The sequence below is a fragment of the Phocoena phocoena genome, chromosome 4, assembly GCF_963924675.1.
Source record: "Phocoena phocoena chromosome 4, mPhoPho1.1, whole genome shotgun sequence".
Classification (NCBI taxonomy): Eukaryota; Metazoa; Chordata; class Mammalia; order Artiodactyla; family Phocoenidae; genus Phocoena; species Phocoena phocoena.
Window position 1 is genome coordinate 76,095,106 of NC_089222.1, and position 18,321 is coordinate 76,113,426.

Genomic DNA, 18,321 nt, shown 5'->3' on the forward strand with positions numbered 1-18,321 from the left:
AGGTATAAACACGCCTTCCACCTGGGAGTCCCTCCTTAGCATGCATCTTCTCACTAGCATCCTCCAGCTGGAAGGAAGAGTGTGGCACAGACACAGGGATACGTAAGCACCTGGGCAGAGTGAGGTCAGGGCAGAGGTCGGGTCAGTGGTCACCATCCCCCAAAGAAAAGAACACAGGCTCTTTGATACATGTTTTTCTTCCTTTTGAAAAAGCATTGGTCTTACTCTACATTCTGACCCTCCTTCAGACAGGGGTAACAATGAGACATTTGCCCAATTCAAAGGCAAGGCCATGACCTACCCGGACCCGACTCCTGTGGGAAGAAAACTCCAGTCCCCCTGTATTCATTAATACGAAGGGTCCTGCCTCCATGACCTTTGCACATGACTCTGCACCAGGGAAGCTGCTTCTAGACAGACTTGTAACTTCCACAGATGCCTGGCTGCCTCACAGAGCATGGTGAGAGCCAGAAATTCTTCAGTGAGTTAAAGAGACTTCAACTTATTCACAAGGGCAGGGGATTTTTAAGATGAAAAACTAATTTCCAGCTGATGTGATAAAATAGGTCAGTATAGTTACTCTTACACAGAACTGAACTTAGACATTAATAGTTAATTAAAAAAAAAATTAGGAATTCCCTGGCAGTCCAGTGGTTAGGACTTGGCGGTTTCACTGCCATGGCCTGGGTTCAATCCCTGGTCGGGGATCTAAGATTCTGCAAGTTGTGTGGCGTGGCCAAAAAAAAAAAAAAAAAAAAAAAAAATCAACATCATCTTATAATATGGGTAAGAAAAATAAAACTATAAGGTGGGAACATGTAGGTAAAAAATGCAGATGTTCCCATTCACAGACCCATTGAGTTCTAGAGGAAACAGGCCTGATGAGATTAAGTAAACTGCTGAGGTTCTAGGGCAAGTCGCAAAGTTCTGAGCTGCATAATTTGGAATAGCAACCAGATCGCCTGACTCGGGATCTAGCACTTTTGCCATTCATCGTCATTCCTACTACCTGGTGGGGTCAAAACAGCCGTGTAGACTGGATCTGCAGTTACGTTGATGACTCTCCTCATGGCGATGTCTGAACTGTGCATTGTCTCGGATAGTCTAATCCAAGGCTAGCTTCCCCCATTCACACACTGATGGGCAACGTCCCCTTGCTGCTTCAGCCAATGGGTGTGAGCTCGCTTCAGCAGCTCATCACTAGAAAGGGCAATCTCTTCAAGATGTCAAACCCTAGAGTTGCGACTTTTAGATGATCCACATCACGACTCCTCTATTTGCTACAAATCATAATTAACACTCCAACATTACCATATTTGTATAGTGTTTCTGCGGATGACAAGAGCCCTTTAACATAGAGTATCTGGACGGCGGGGGAGGAGGGTAGTGGAGAGGTAGGGAACTGGTTTATTTTGCAGGGGAAGAAAGAGAAATCATTGAGATTAGGCTGTATTTAGTGGGCTCTTCCTGCTAAAATGATCAGCATAAAAAGATGCTACTTTATAAAGTAAGCCCAGAGGCTGTACCCTCAAAGTGGTGCGGCTGGCAGTAGTGGGCTGTCACTTACCTTGCTGGCCTCAAACTTGTCCCCAGCCTGGTGGTAGTCAAACCCCGAACTGCCATTGGAGGTAGATATCTTCAGGGGTGGCAGAGGCGGGTTACAGCTGGAGCCCTTTGGGGGCTTCTCGGAGCCCACAGGGATGGAGGAGTAAGGCCTGGGGCTGGCTTGGGGAACCCTAGCAGGCTGGGACCTCATCACAGCTGTGTTCCTTTCTTTCCGCTGATATTCAATGGGTGACTGTAGGGCTGCAGGGGAAGAGCAGACCATTACTCTGAGCTTTGGAAATCCCATAAGCTTTGGAGGCTTAAGAGGTCAGGCTTTGTGTGAGGCAGAGTGAGGATACGTGAGGAAGATACTACCCTGTTTTTAAAGAATGTATCATCTACCGAGAACTATTCTTAGTTTTGTCTAAATGATGAAGGTGCAGAACCGAAATGGTGCAAAAGGAGGGAGAGAGGGCTCTGTAGTACGTGTGTGCGTGGGTGGACACGGGGGTGGGTAGGGGGGTAGTAAAGACTTCAGAAGCTGCCAGCCATCAGGCCCTGACATGCAAGCTCTGCGGGGCGGAAGCAAATGGGAAGTGGGTCTGGGCAACAGGATGGAGTCAGATCCCCTGGAGCACAGAGCCATGGGTCTCTGTGGAGGAAGGAGATGAGACAGGTAAGGGAAGTTGGAGGTGCCAGGATGTGAAAGATCTGGAAAGCAGGTGAATGAGTCTGGATTTAATTCTGAAGTTCATGAAAAGTGACTGAATTAAGGAAACGTTCATGTCTTCAGTGCAGGTGCTAGCACCAGAGTACACCTGAAGAACGTTAACCTTGCAGCGGGTGTGGGGAGGGATCGGCCAGGCTGATTAGGAGCCTTGAGATAGTGAAGGGGAGAGGCCGGACCTGAGCAGAGCCACGGGAACGCGGAAGGGGTGCGGTGCGGCAAGCGCTCCAGAGGGAGCTGAGGTTGACACAGCCTAGATGGGATAAGATGGCAAGGAGCCAGGGTAACTTGGGTTTGGAGGCTGGGAGAAGTGGTGGTCAGTGGAACTCTGCTTTGAAAGGAAAGAGGTAAGCTTTGTTTTCCTGAGTTTAAGATGATAAAGTTCCAAGGTCTTAGTACTAAAGAGGTACAGCCAGGCAAAAGCCACACAGGTCAAATTCTGTAACAACGACTTCAAGGCAGGCCCGATTATGCTGTTTCTGTCAGTGTTCACTGTAACAAATATTTAATTGGGTTAACAGCTGGGGCCCAGAGAACTTTCCATTATAAGGATATTTCCCTAGTAATAGGTATATACTTTAATAGGACTCAACATATAGTCCACACTTCCTTTCTATTTGAGGTCTCCGGAGGGAAAGGTTGGCTCTGAGGTGCCTGCATGTGTGTCTACACGCCAAAGCCTGGCCCCAGTCCATCGTCACATCCTTGTCTTCTGAGTGTGTCAAAGTGCTGAATAGGCTGCTGCCAGACCTCAGCCTGTCTCCCTGGAGAGGATTAAATATTTAGGTATTGAGAATCTAGTTCATTAATAGCTCCATAATTCACTATAATTAGGCAAAAGGTCTCTTGGAACCATGTACAAGTCTGGATAGCTGACTATGCCCTAAGAAGTACTGCTCCAAGTTCGAAGCAGATAGCAGACAGCTGTGAAGCAGGCCATAGCAAACGGATCTGATGAATCATTACCCATCTCATGGAAGTGGGGTATTGACTGTATGCAATAACTGTGCTGAAGTGTTTGAAAATAGTATGTCTCCTTAAATAAGCTGCATAGGAAGTCTGTGCTCTTCAAGGGCCTCCATCTGCATAACTTAGGCCTTAGGACAAGGAAAGCTGCGCATCTTCGGGTAGGGTTTGCATCTGGCTGAGGGATACGGTGTCTTATACCCGGTCCTGTTTTTTTGCCTTGTTTGCTGGGGAACTCATAGACAAATGTGTGCCCTACCACTAGCAACTATACTGCAGTTTTGGGGTTAGAGCCTAATTTTAAGCTATACAAGTTATACAGTTCTGGGTTCCAGTTCTTGTTTTAGCACCTACTGTTTTTGTGACTTTGGACCGGTTTCTTAACCTCCCTGAGCCTCCTTTTCCTCACCTGAAAAATACAGGATGATATTACTTAGCTTTCCACACTGATGTGAGGATTAAGTGTGGTAACACACGTGAAATGCTTTGCATTGTGCCTCGCACAGAGAAAGGACTCAATATATGGGAGCCATTACTGTTACTCAATCATTTCCGGTTTCAACTTATTGTCCTACCTTATTTTTCTTTTGTCCTGAATTGATGAACTTAAAAATCTCATTCCAGCTTAGAATCCATCAGAAATTCCCAATAGAATCAACTTAATGAATGTATTTTATACATGCACATGTTTTTGCTTAAAATTATTTTATCCATAGAAGCATTAGTTCAATGTTGTATACTCAAAAACTGTGAACTATATACAGCTTTCATTACTATCCCTCAGGACTGGGCTGGTGTTTAATCTTAGACTCTTTAGAATGAGAAAGAGCCCTAGAGATCACTCAGTTTAGTTTTTTTCACCAAACTGTTCTACAGTCGGGGGACCTGGGGCATGGCCCCCAAATACTCTCCGTGTAAGTGTGTAACTGCTTTGAAGTCTCGTGTTCTATCTTAAAAAGGCAAGGCATTCTGCTCCATAATCTCTTTCGATTTGTTTTAAAAGAAACACAACTGTGTTAAATCCCTTACCATGGAGTACAATTGATACCTGGTAATCTCACAAGGCTCTCTAGTGTTATCTAGAGATACCTCGGGGTTTGGCAGACCAACTCAAATTCCCCTTTGCTCCCAACAGAGGTGATTGCTAACTCTAAACTTCAGTAATACCTTGAAACTTCCGAGAACAAACTATCAATTACACAGAGAATGACGCTCTCTCTGGGAGGTGTGCCATGCTTTCCTGCTTCAGTGCTGCAGAATAGGTCTTTCACAAAAAGAGCCCAAGGAGGCCCAGAGAAACATCATGACTTGCCCAAGGTCCATCCCCACAGCATTGAGTTCCGTGATAACACCCAGCAAGTGTCCTATTTGCGTCATTTGCAAAGAGACCAGATTCTAGACTAGAAAAGGTGACACACCCAAGGGTGGACATGTATGTGTAAACATGGGAGCACATATGGCCATACAGTACTCCTTCAGGTCTATAGAGAGCGTCATTCTCTGTGTAATTGATAGTTTGTTCTGGGACGTTTCAAGGTATTACTGAAACTTAGAGTTGGCAATCACCTCTGTTGGGAGCAAAGAGGGGATTTGAGCTGATCTGCCAAACTGCCAGTTATCATCTGTAGATAGCACTGGAGAACCTCTGAGATTACCAGCCATTAGCTACTAAATGGAAAAATACATGTCATTGATAGCTGGCCCCTGAGACAAAGAGGATGTGCCCATTTCAGACTTTTGCCCCAGTTACTACCAGCTGGTAATGGTGGCACAAGGCACATCCTCTATGTCAAGGCTGCAAGAGATTATTTCTTCTTTTGGAAAGATGGCCTTCTTTATCATGCCCCATCTGCCCACTTGTGCATTCGGGTTCAGAAAAATTCTACACGAAGTGTTTCTGAAAACTACAAAGTTGGAATGCATATAAATGTGATCGGGGCTCATAACTCACCAGGAGCCCAGACCCAAGGAGGTTCAGAGGTGTGGGGTCCCCTGAAAATGGCCCGGCAAGAAGCCAGACCCAGTACTCACCATTTAAGAAGTCTCGCTGTGTTTCTAAGACTTGATTGATGTCCTGCACCCAGGCCTGCTGGATATCAGCGTTGGCGGCTTGCAGGATGACCCTCTCCGAAGTCTCCCTGTTCATGAGTGCAAACTTGCAGGGGTCACTGTCCACGTTCTCCTCCAGGACCAAGTAATTCATCTGGAAGAAACCAAGGTGATCCTTTCCATACTAAGCAGTTTTAAAAAATCAACAACATATTACAGTTCCTCAAAGTTTTTATTTCAGGAAATGTTTCCAAAAATGTGCCCTGAATCTAATAGCTTAAATACTTTGGTTTCTGTCTGAGTGAACGACATGATCTTGGAGAACCTGAAGGATCATGTTAGAGACTGGCACCGAGCCTGTCATTTTTTCTCACAGATAATCAACCTTCAATCCCGAAGGTTACTAGGCCGAAAGATCTTCAACGTTCTGGATCCTCACTCATGCCAGTGTCTCTGTCTTAGGGACAGGCTCCCCCAGTGTGACTCTCCTTTGCCCCTTCTCATCCCCACCTGGATCCTCACCTTGATGCTCCTTTTGAACATGTAGCCTGGGGTGAGGGATCCCTTCCTGAGCAGTTCACTGAAGATGACAATTTGCTCAAAGAGGAACACACGCCTCTCCTTGGTCCGCGACTGCATGCCGGCATCCAGCTCAATCACGTAGAATGTATCCTGCTGCAGCAGCTTGCCCTGAGCGGTCAGGGTGCCCTGACGGAAAGAAGGACTGGGGTGAAGTAAGTGAGAGACAGGGAGATGACCACAACCCTCTAGGTCACAGAACCTCCCTCTGTGGGGACATGGACAACAGACCTGACAGCAAAAGCCTCAGGCTCTAGTAAGAGACTGAATCAGGGCCCACCCAGACATCGAGGGCAGACTGTGGCCACCTTCCCGTTCACACAGGGCCCTGGAGGGAAGGGAAAGGAGGCTACGGAACCACTAAGAAGCAGCTCCAGGAAAACACCAGAAGGAAGGTAAAATTATTAGCTTAAAAAGATGCTGGGGAATTATGCTGGCCCCTCTTGTTTTTTATTAAAAGGAGAACAGAAAGTAGATGATGCTGGAGCTGGAAGTGGCCTTTCTGTCCTTGGAGCTCTGAGAGGTGTGCCTGCCTGGCCCTTGCAGCCAGGACCTGGGGTGCTAGCCATGAACCTAGAACCAACCTGGGGCCAAGGGAAGTGATGGAGGCCAGACCACAAAAAGAAATCAGATGAGTCAGGCTCCTCTCTTCTATTATTTCAGGATGGGGAAATTCTGAGGTCTTAGTCTCCTGCTCCAGATCAGCAGCTACAGTTGAGATACTATCGACAGGTGCCTATATTTCAATGCCTCCAGTTGCCAGATCACTTGACACTCGGAGTAGGAGGTGGAGCCTATCTGGTTTGCCAGTTCTAACCAGATTTTCAGAAACATCGTCACGTCTTCAAAGGGAATATGGCCTAACCCAGCAAGTCTTCACGGATGCTACTGCTTTTTCTACTGTTCTGCAACAAGAAGACACTGGCATCTGAGATAGTGGCCAGAGAGCCTCCTCTGAACTGTACTCTCAGGTGACAACTTTTGCCCTTTAGCGCAAATGTGGGCTATTTTCTGTATGTGACGCCTTGTTCCAAACATTACCCAACACACAGGCCATTTTCCTTTCATGTTCCTGAGAAACGCCTGCCCTCTGCTTGGACTGTGGTTCCTTACTGTCAAGGTCAGCAGCCAAACAGGCTTATCTCTACCCTGGTCCGAAGTTAATATTAAGCCAGTGACCAGCCCTAAAAGCTCTATTAATATTACACAAGAGCGACCCATGAGTTATAGCCCTGTCAATGCCAAAGGGAAAGCTAGAGGATTTAAAAGGGAGAGAATCAAAGGGAAGGGGCTAACTTCTCCCTGACCCAAAGCCACGGACTTCAGAAGGAATGCAAGTACATTCATGGTCCTTCCCAATTAGCTGAAGGAATGCAAAGCATATTCTCTAGGGCTTGATGAAAAAAGGAGATGGTGGTGCTTGATTTAAAAGAGAAAATAATTCCACCCTCCCGCGTGTGGCCTTCTGTGGACACGCGACCACGCACCACACAGTCCCTGTGAAGTCTGACTTGGGTCAGAAGGTACATCAGATGCCGCTCCTCCTGTCAGTGGCCAGTTCCTCCAGAGGCCAAGAGAAAGCCAAGCCAGACTCCTGCTCAGAAAAACACAGGGACATCAAGGATGAAGAGCAAAAGGAATTACTTTTGTTCAGAATAGGCTCAGATCTGGCATAATTCCAAGGGAACAGGTACAACGTCATCTAGCATGACTAAAGAAACACCGTGTGAGAACTCGGGGTGAATTTCTGCTGCGTGACCCTGCTTCTCGAATGCCTCACGTCTACCGTGGAGAACAAGAACATGTGAAAAAAATGAACAGCAGAAAGGACCCTCCACATAGTTCCTGGTCACAACAATCAATGGAAATCAGACAGGGACACCAGGATGGGCGGCAAGGGCAAAAAGGACAGAAGAATTTGGCTCAAGACCATCGTGAATCCAACTCATTAACCCGAACCCGAATATAGCACTTCCTAACTTTACTCGTATACCAGTCTGCCTTATGTCTATTTTATTCTAGTTTAGCCAGAGGAAAAAAGTGAATGATGAAATCTTGCAGGATTACTGGGAAACAGGATTAGAAGATCCACATCTTTCTCTAAGGGGCTCAACAACAACTAAGCACCAGTCAATAACTGCATCAGTTCCAGTTTTATTGTATTAATATTTAAAACAGATTATGTTTAGTTAGAAGTGTGGATATAAATGAATAACAACCACTTATTAAGTTTAAACCAGGAAAGTCAATTTGCTCTCCTAAGGTTCACTGTTATGGGTTGAACTGAATCCCCTCTCCCATTTGGATGTTGAAGTCTTAACCCCCAGCACCTCAGAATGCGACCTTATCAAAAGACAGAGCCTTTACAAAGGGAATCAAGTTAAAGAGAGGTCATTGTGGTGAGCCTTAATCAAACATGATCGGTGTCTTTATAAAAAGGGGAAATTTGGACACAGAGATATGTACAGAAGGAAGGCGATGTGAAGATGCGGGAAGAATGCCATGTGAACATGAAGATGGCCATCTACAAGCCAAGGAGGGAAGACTGGACAGACCCTTTCCTCACAGCACTCAGAAGGAGCCACCCTTGCCTACCCTTTGATCTCGGACTTCTAACTTCTGGAAATGTGAGATGATAACATTTCTGTTGTTTAAGCCACCCAGTCTGTGGTACTTTGTTATGGCAGCCTTAGCACACTAGCATATTTGTTGAAATCCAAACCCTGGGTACATCTAGCTGTTTGTCCCAAGACTTGATTCTTCTTGTCAAAGAACAGAAATGTGCACTGTGATGTTTTAGAGCTTTAATAATTCATTTAGCTAAAAAGCCAGCCACTATGTAGACCCGTTTACTAGAACCACCCTCTCCAAAAAAAAGTGTTCCGTTTCCCCTCTGTTCTACTCTCATCACGTAGTCCTGTTCTCCCTCACATTCCCGGCATTTCTCAAGCAAGCCAGAAAAGGGAAGAGGTCATCAGCACGTCCATAGCTATAAAGAATCTGGGGTCTTTCCAAGCCCCTTGCAATCCTGACTGCAGCTTGGTCGACTTCCTCTGGCTGCCCTATCACTGGAGGTCCTAAATAGGTGCACCTTCCAGGCCTGTGATCCAGAGGGGCCCGGGCACAAGGGCAAACGCGGTGAGTGAGAGAGGCAGAGAACACGCGCACAGGACTTCAAAGGGAAGCCTGGGCTCCTGCTGCCCTGAAGGGAGAGGGCTAAGCCTTCTTTTTTTTTTTTTTGCGGTACGCAGGCCGCTCACTGCTGTGGCCTCTCCCGCTGCAGAGCACAGGCTCCGGATGTGCAGGCTCAGCGGCCATGGCTCACGGGCCCAGCCGCTCCGCAGCACGTGGGATCTTCCCCGACCGGGGCACGAACCCGTGTCCCCTGCATCGGCAGGTGGACTCTCAACCACTGCGCCACCAGGGAAGCCCAAGAAGCCTTCTTAAGGGCTCACCTCAAAGCCCTGCAGGCGCCCCAGATTCATCATGTCGTTGCAGCGTTTTGGAACAAGGCACATTAACTCCACTGCTTTCTGTGGGAAAGAACAACAGCAGTCAGGGCGGGGAGCAGCCAGTCGGGTAGGGGGCTCGGCGGTTCCATGCTGGAAGCCAGGGGCCTCCTGGGGGCTCCCTGATCCTAGGAAAGGACACTGGTCCCTGCTGTCCACTTCAGAGGAGGGAGGGCTTTCCTGTTCTAAGCTGGGGGCTGTTGGTCATCCGTGCAGGGGCTCCATGTGAATCAGTGAGCACACGCGGGGAGGATGCTACCAGCCCATCCTTTTCCTAACCTTCCCACTTCTGTTTATCCATTTGCTTTCCTTCTTGCATTTTCTTTTTCTCTTTGCTGCTCCCTGGCTGCCGAAGCAACAGCTTAGCCTTGCTTGTGAAATACTAGAGGTTTTAACCTAAAATAACCTGCCAGAATGGTCTGTAACCTCCCTGGCTTAAAATAATCCCCATGGTGACATTGTCTCTAAGGACTTCACTTAGGGAGTAATCCTCGGGGACGGGGGAGGGAGTGAAAACGGAATAATTTATATGTCAGCCTCAAATAGTACCTGGATTCATGGATAAAGCTGCACGATGAAACACCCAATCTCTGCAGGATGTTAGAGGGTTAAAATACCACCCTTTCGCACCACATGTCACTGGGAGCTATGAGGAGAACATGAGCGGGGCTAAGCTCTGGTCTGGCCCTGGACTGGATTCTCAAAAAACGTTCAATGTGCTCCTTAATACTCGCCACTACACATCCTGATGGGCAGCTGTTTGCAAGGGGCTCTTTGCTGTTTGAGAGGAGCCAGCCTGGACTCTCCATCCTCCAGAGCCAATCTTTCCCCTTTAGGGGCAGACATCCAATAACTGTCCCATAAGAGCCACCAGCATTACAAGCAGAAAACTCACCTCGATATCAGAACACTCCAAACCAGCCTTCTCGCTGTATCTCAGGAAGTCCTAGCAAGTGGGGGAAGCAGGGAGAGTGAAACCAGTTAGGAAAATAGAGCCCTATAAAAAACGTAGCATCGTAAAAACCAAGATGACACCCAGGAGACTTTCCTTCCCCACAGAGATGGCAATGCTTTGTAGTAGCTGAGATATGAAGCTGTGAGTCATGGTGGATGTAATCACACAGAGAAAACCCCCGGAATATTCAAAGATTCAGAGCTATGGGAAAAGGGCGGGAGGGGTGAAGGGGAGAGAAAATGTGTGAATAGGGACAAAAGGGGAATGATGACAAGGAGGAAGGGGACAAAGGACTGTCAAATCTCTCATTTGCTTCATATTTCTGTAAGACAAGTCAAACTAAATGATGTTAAAAAGTAAAAAAATGATCAAATTTTAGGTTTTACTCATCTAAGGTTCCTAGGGCTTTGCCTTTCCTTTTCTTTCTCTGTGTATTCTATTCTGATTTTATGCTATTATTTTTTAGTTTTTAAAGGTACCAAGTCAGTCAGTGATGGCAACAAAGTAAGAAAGTGATCTGGAAAAAAGAAAATCAAATAACCCCCAACCTTAAGGAAGGAACAACAGGCATGCAATTTATTCAGGGGCAAAGCTGACACAAACAACCAGCCGGTAAAAGGCAAAAACCCACACATGCCCCCAACTAGTTCACAGGGAAAGTGTGGTGGAGACAGAACCTCGAGCTGACCTGCTCCCTAACTCAGAGCCTGATGAAGACCCTGCTCTGGCCCTGGGCGGGGCTCACAGCCCTCTTACCTTGAGGAGCAGCTGATACTTTGTTATTCTCTGAATGGGCTTGATAAGGAAGTCGCTAAGTGTCAGCCTTTCATTTATCTCCTGTTTCACCTCCTGGAACACAAGGGAGCTACATCAGGGGAAAAGGAACCAAAGGGGTGCTCTGGATAGGGGTTCAAAGGCAAGGACGGCAGGTCTTCGTGTTTGCCAATAAAGGTTTAGAATCTTCAAACCACGCAATGGGTAGAATTGCCTACACAATAGCTCATTTTGTTATTCACGACAAAGCACATCTCACCATCACCTTCTTACCTATCAAGCTCTGTCACACCCAGTCCCAGGGACAAGCTGGCATGGGTGTTCTGTTCTCTCTCCCACACCACGGCCAAGTCAGAAATGAAGGGCTTCCCCTGGGACACCACAAGCCTACGGGCTAGGCCCTCAACTCAGATCTGCAAACACTCAGGCAAGGGCTCTTTCCAGGTGATGGTGTTGCCTCTCCTCCAGCAAAATAAACAGCTCCAGGTTGGGGCAGCACAAACACTTTGAGGTGCTTGCCGGGCCTCGGGGAACGGGAGCAGAGGCTACGTACAAGGTGCTGTGAGCCCCTTGTTGAGGGTCCTCAGCAAGCAGCCTCCAGGGTCCGGTGAGGAAGAGCGTGGGTGCAGTGGGCTCCGGGGTCACGGAAGCGGGACCGGAGCTTCTGCAGCGGGCTCTGCGTTACAGAGTCGTTCTGCCAGTGGGGGCTCTAAAAGCGGAGAGGAGCTGACGAGAACTTAGCCAAGAAGCTAACGGCTCTGTTGAGGCAGCCCTCCCTGTCCTGAGGGATGGACAGTGCCGTGAGGGGGGCCACACACGTATGGATGATGGCTGGTGTTTGTGAATGGGGCGGTCCCGGCCTGAGCGTCTTGCCCACACCGTGGTTCAGCCAAGTCCGAGCAGCTTACCTCAAAGTAGGCGTCGTACTCAGCGACGATGTACTCGGAGCGTGGCTTATTCTGGCAGTACCACACGTAGATGTGCAGCTTCCGCTCCTGCAAAGGCAGAGGGAAAGGCGCTCAGGCAGCTGTGCCTCGCGCTCCATCTCAGAGTGCTAAGCTGGTCTACGGGCGGAGAGACGAAGGACAAAGATGTGGCCCATGCTCTGGGGCCGCACCAAGGAGGCTAAATATCAAGGACAGAGGAGAAAAACACAGTGGGCAAGAGCCCATCTTCCAAACTGCCAGGAAAGAGAGGAAAAACCCCAACGGCTCAGAGAGGGATGAGAAGGGAGAGCAGAGGAGGGAAGGGACAGTAAAATGCATGCAAATGCGCATGGTGGGAGGGGGAGTGGGAGGGACGCAGGGCAACACTCACATATTTAATAAAGAGCTGTGCCAGTCTGTCTTGCTCCTGGATACATTTTTCCAGTTCACCCAGGAAAACACTATAAAAGGATGGAGAGAAGAGAAGGAAGGCACATTCTTCAGAACTGTATCATTTCTCAGTGGTGAGATGAATGACACAAGACTCTCCCCAAACCCCACCCCTAAGGTCAGACACAGCGGGAGGACAGGAGAGTCCTGGGTTCCAAGACCCCCTGATCGTCAGGGCAACGTAGCACTTACTCCTTATGCCAATCATAAATCTGGTGAATATTTCCAAACACGATTTTATCCTTTCCTCGCATGTCCTCAGGGACACCCTTTTCTTCTATTCTCTTCATGAAGCCCTGCGGGGCGGAGGCAACGGTGAGTAAAGCATTTTCATGAGGAGGCTTTCTGGGCCCAGCCCCACCCTGCAGCCCCGTGGAAGCCCCCGCTGCGTGTGAGGAGGCGGCCAAGGGCTTCTGTGGTTTCTCCGCACTCAACCAGGACTTCACCCTTGTGTAGAGGGACAGACAAAACTTCTGTGAAGTTCTGGGTCCCTTTCTTTGTCTCCAGCCCCCGCAAGAAAGCAGGACAAAGAAGAAAGTTGCCTGTTCTTCTCCCATCTTCCAATCCAATTAATTACGTCTTTCAAGGCTGAAAACTACATGTGTTTGACCTAGAGATAAGTCTTAATAGGTGAATACTTTCGATTCTGTAAAGTGCTATCATATATAATCTTATCTCAGTTTTAAAATCAGGTTCTGAGGTTGTACCAGCATTTATCCCCATCGAAAGATGAGAAAGCCAGTGCATGGGGAATTGTGTGATTTGTCTAAGTCACACCACTGATGTCTGACTTCCCTGGACCTCAGTCTGCAGATTCCCAAGCCTTCCACTTCCAGGCTGGACTGCTTATGGAGGCTGCTACAACTCTAGCTGCCCCCATCCCACCTTGGAACAGAGGATAACTTTCCCCAAGTTAGAATTCAAGTCTTCTATCTGCCAGGTTAGTCTGTGTATCCAAGGTTCAGGACAGGTAAATACGAACCCCTAAATCAGCAGACTGCATAGGATGGGGGCTTACGGACCCAATGTAAGGAACCAGCAGGTGATTCAGATATCAGGCATTCACTTTTTAGACTTCACATCCCGTCGTTTAAGATGATTAACAGCAGGGCTCTAAGGCATCTAAATTATCCATTTAGTTTCTTAGACTTTTCCCTCCAAGTGTCTAAATCCCCCTAAAGTAAACCCCTATGGAGAGAGCTGTTTTATTTACTATCAAGTTGACTTTTAACTGTGGACCTGCCAATCTCGCCTTATTGGTGGTTTCTTCTTTGTCCTCTTGGTAGCAAACTAGGGAAACATAGAAGCCCCAAGGTTTCACTAAGAGTGACCTGCTTGACTTGCTTAGTGCCCATGGTGGCTCATAACTGTGAAGAATATATGTCTGTATATTCTTATACTTATGGTTATATATATATATATTTATAACTAATATATATATTGGTTAGATACCAATGAAAAGCTCTGGAGACAACTTGGTCACCTAAAACAAGGTGAAATGGATTCAGGTCTAACTAAGAGGCTGCAACATTTGGGGCCCTACCCTCCTCTAAATCTCTTATAATATTTCAAGGGGAAAAGAAAAAAACTTACCTACATATTCTATTTGATCTACTACCATTTTTAGTTTCATCTCTACAAATACCCAGGGAGAGTAAAATACATACTGTCAAGTTAAATCACCATGGGGCCAGGACTTCCCTGGTGGCACAGTGGTTAAGAATCCTCCTGCCAATGCAGGGGACATGGGTTCGATCCCTGGTCCAGGAAGATCCCACATGCCGCGGAGCAACTAAGCCCGTGTGCCACAACTACTGAGCCTGTGCTCTGGAGCCCACAAGCCACAACTACCGAGCCCACAAGCCACAACTACTGAAGCCCACACGCCTAGAGACCGTGCTCTACAACAAGAGAAGCCACCGCAATGAGAAGTCCGCACACTGCAACAAAGAGCAGCCCCCGCTCGCCGCAACTAGAGAAAGCCCGCGCGCAGCAACGAAGACCCAATGCAGCCAAAAAGTAAATAAAAACAAATAAATAAATAAATAAACGAAACAGAACAAAACAAAACACCATGGGGCCCAGGTAGGGTCCAATATGCCACTAGCTGGGTGACCACAGACCCACCCTGAGCCATGTACTCACCTCTACCACAATCCCCAGATCCTTCACATAGTCTTTCTCTGTCTGTACCAGTTCATTCAGGACAAACCTGAGCAGGAGATTAAGAACAGTGAGGGTTCCTCTTCACTGTGAAGCAAGAAATCTTCACACTGAAGTTCACAGGAAAGTTACTTTGGCGTCTCTGTGACAAGACCACCCAAACCCACGCTGGGCACCCTGGGGGAGGTGCTGGCTGGTGCCCTCTGGACGAGAGGCCCCCGCTGCTCAGGAGCTGAGGACAGTGGGGCTGAGAAGGCTTTCCCAGATGGCAGCAACAGCCAGAAGAACAATGCTCACAACGCAGCATCTGTCCTCCTACTCCTTATGCTTCCTCCTCCCTCACCTACAACTGAAGAGTTGTACAGACACAAGGCAGAAGGAATAACAGTCACTTGGGCAAAACTGAGTTATGAAAGCTTCGAAGCCAAGGGGTCAGCACGAGGCTTTTCCTCCTTCGTGTCAGCTCTGTTCTTTGCTTAACAAGAAGAGAAAGACATTTGTCTGATAAGCAACCTTTGGGCCTCAGAGACACTGTCATCAAGTGAAGTGTCTGAGATACAGAAGCTACAATCATTCAGAGAGGCATCCATGGTAACTGGCCTGCAAAAATCCCCCGTCCAGGCCAGAAAGATTCCCTAATCACCCCTTTGAGTGTGGCCACATCCCCATCCCCACCCGATGTGGGATTTAATCACTATGAGGACATTTACTTTCTTGGTTTCTTTCTTGTTAATGATTTCTTCCTCTTAGAACAGTTGCTTTTGTGCCAGCTGCTTCAGCTGGCTTTTCTCAAGCTTATGAGAAGGTGAGTACTATAAGCCCTGGTTTATGTAGATGGAAATACCGAGGGAGTATCGCCCAAGACGACAATGTGAGAAGCAGAGCTGGGATTTGAACCCAGTTGTACAAGAGTCCAAAGACTCTGCTCTTTCACTGTCGCCTGCTGCCTGGTGAAACGACTCAGACTGGCTCTCTGGAGTCCCTGAGGCGTCAAACCCAAACACTTCTTTCTTCCTGTCCAGACAGTAAAGAGCTGGACATAAAACACGTATGGCTGTGCACAGGGGCAGGGTAGGTGTATGAAGCTTAATGGAGTCTGATTTGTATTACCTAAGTTTGAAAGAGTTTAGCCTGGAGCGATACAACTGCATTTTTGACCCGAGTGGCAGAAGGGATCAAGTTCTAGGATGTCAAAGAGGGGCCCCAGCCCAAGGGTAGTAGCCGTTCTGAACCCAGGAAGCAAGTCCTCTGAAATTCTTGTCCATACAGCACAGAGAAGCCACCGAATCCCCGGGCCTAGAGCCTCAGGGCGATGGGGAACACAGGCTTCTTTATCAGCATGCCCAGCACTTCCAACCAGCTCCCTGTCTCTGATACACACAATTATGTGTTTCAGGCCACAGGAAGGAACTGGCAACGCCAAATAAAAGCATTTAAATGTATCTTTAGCATGGTCTGAGTTACCACTTGGAAGAAGGTGGTAGAAGAAAAACCACAGGAAAGTTAGAGTGGGAATTTGGGGCCTGAAGGGCCTTCTGGAGATGAAGTCCAGCTCTCTGCCTCTGGGTGGTATTTCTATGCTAAGCTACCTGCTGACATTGAAGGGTGTCCTGGGCTTTCCAGCCTCTAGGGAAGAGGATTAGACTAGGTGCTGCTAGTGGACCTAGCATCTCCTCCCTTGAAGAGCTGATGAAAAACACTTGGAGAGATAATGACACATTAAAAGACATTCTGAAAAGGTACATAAGAGATTTATGCTACATGCATCTCAAGGCAGTACACAATCAATTGTCAAATAAACTGAACTGACAATAAAGCAATTTTTTTCATGTTCAGTTCTTATGAGTAAAGGTTATTTACAAAGTAAATGTTATTCTTTGGTCCAACTAAACTTCTTCCAGCTACAGGTCAGACCTACTTCTGACGTCTGTCCTTCACAATGGTAGGGAATGGCTGGTCTTCCACAGAAAAATCTCTTACAGCCTTTGCACTGGCTGTTGCCTGTGTCGAGAATACGTTTCCTCCATGGCTAAAGGCTAGTTCCTTACCCGCTTCTGGTCTTTGCGCAGACCGCTTTGGTCAGAACCATTTAAAGCCGCAACATGGCCTCATCCATACTCCCGATCTCCCTTACTATTTTTTCTTTTCTTCCAGCTTCTAACATACTACATGATTTATTTTAAATTTTGTTTACTGTATGATTTCTCCCATTAGAATGTAAACGTGTCACGAGAGCATGGACTTTTCTTCTGTTGTTATTGTTTGTTTTATTCACTGCTGTACGCCAAGCACTTGGTACATAACAGGTGCTCAACAAACATTTGTTGAATAAATGAGTGGCTAAAACTTGAAGACAATTAAGTCCATTCTTGGCCTTTTTCTTCTCCTGGACAAATAACTGTCTGTTTACATCTTCTCTCCATGGAGCTCTCATTAAAACTTTTGAGGGCTTACTGGATTGAGTCTCAATTCTCTAACCCCCCCAGCCTCCAGCTTCACATCCTCTCTTTCATCGTGACCATAAAGTATAGCAGAATAAGGACAATATACAGTAAAAGGAATGACTCATTCTAATACCTGGAGTTTTGGGACACTGCAGGATGTGAAAATATGTGGAGGAGGGTGAGTGAGTGAGGAGAGGGGGAAGAAATGAATGAATTGGGTAAAAGAAGCAACAAGCCTTTGCCTGTTGGAGCAAAATTAGACAATATCATGTCTGGAAGCAAGACAATGACTTAAATTACTGTTCAAAGGCCCTTTTACAAGAGTAGAGATAAGCTTTGCCAAGGAACACCTGTCACCGTAAAGGTTACCTCCCTAATATAAGCTTTCACCTTCCTGATATAAGTTTTGCTCTGGCTTGACAAGACTGGAACATCAGCTCCAACCCTGCCTCATCTATGTAAAAACTGAAAAGCCAAGGAGAAGCAGCTTTGTATAAGTCCTAAGAAACTTCCCTTTGGGGATGGTATTTCTTTACCCCTATTCTATTCCTGGGGTTCCCCTGAGCACCCATAAAGGTAAGGGGGTAAATATGGAACCAGAGCACTTACATGACACTTGCTCATTTCCATTAGGAGGTGACAGCCCTGCTCTGGGGCCAGGCCCTAGCTATGATGTTTCCTTGGTAACAGTTATAAATGGTCACTTCGTCTATCTGCAGGCAACAGAAGGACCTGGCCTCCTTTATTTTTGCTAATCTTCATGTCTATGACCAGGCTAAAGGAGTGACTAGTTCGAGGCAGAAGGGCAGGCTAATTCGCAACAGGGCGGGACCTTTTCCGCCTGCCTATCCCATTCTCACTGTGCTTACCATCTCTCACACATCAAGCTATGTGCAAGACTCACCAGCAGCTCTGCGTGCAACACAGAGTGAAACCCTAAACAACAAAACCGAGGGACTGCAGTTCCGCAGTAATGGTGCTGCCATCTTCTTGATCAAATCAAGTAACAGAAGATTGACTTCATGTCACGGTAGATAACTCAAACCTTGCAAAACATATGGGTTCTTGTGAAATGGACTGCCAATGTGAATTGTATTTACCCCTAACCATTCTAAAAGTAAAGAGGCTCTCTTGGAACTCAGCCCACAGTGAAATAAGTCAGACAGAGAAAGACAAATACTGTATGATATCACTTGTATGTGGAACCTAAAAAATAAAAAAAAACTAGTGAATA

At 47.1% G+C, this 18,321-nt stretch overlaps 1 protein-coding gene across 6 annotated transcripts in view; it reads right to left on the reverse strand.

Moving 5' to 3' along the window:
• Window positions 1-18,321, reverse strand: part of KALRN (kalirin RhoGEF kinase) — a 640,054-nt gene that overhangs the window by 37,107 nt on the left and 584,626 nt on the right. For all 6 annotated transcript variants that reach the window (XM_065877078.1, XM_065877079.1, XM_065877085.1 and 3 more), the window contains 10 exons: window positions 14,626-14,692; window positions 12,673-12,776; window positions 12,422-12,491; window positions 12,013-12,099; window positions 11,087-11,179; window positions 10,271-10,321; window positions 9,322-9,399; window positions 5,810-5,995; window positions 5,270-5,441; window positions 1,568-1,806 (listed from right to left, as the gene is read on the reverse strand). In XM_065877078.1, the coding sequence (XP_065733150.1) occupies window positions 1,568-1,806; window positions 5,270-5,441; window positions 5,810-5,995; window positions 9,322-9,399; window positions 10,271-10,321; window positions 11,087-11,179; window positions 12,013-12,099; window positions 12,422-12,491; window positions 12,673-12,776; window positions 14,626-14,692 (1,147 nt within the window). The remainder of the gene's footprint in view (window positions 1-1,567; window positions 1,807-5,269; window positions 5,442-5,809; window positions 5,996-9,321; window positions 9,400-10,270; window positions 10,322-11,086; window positions 11,180-12,012; window positions 12,100-12,421; window positions 12,492-12,672; window positions 12,777-14,625; window positions 14,693-18,321) is intronic.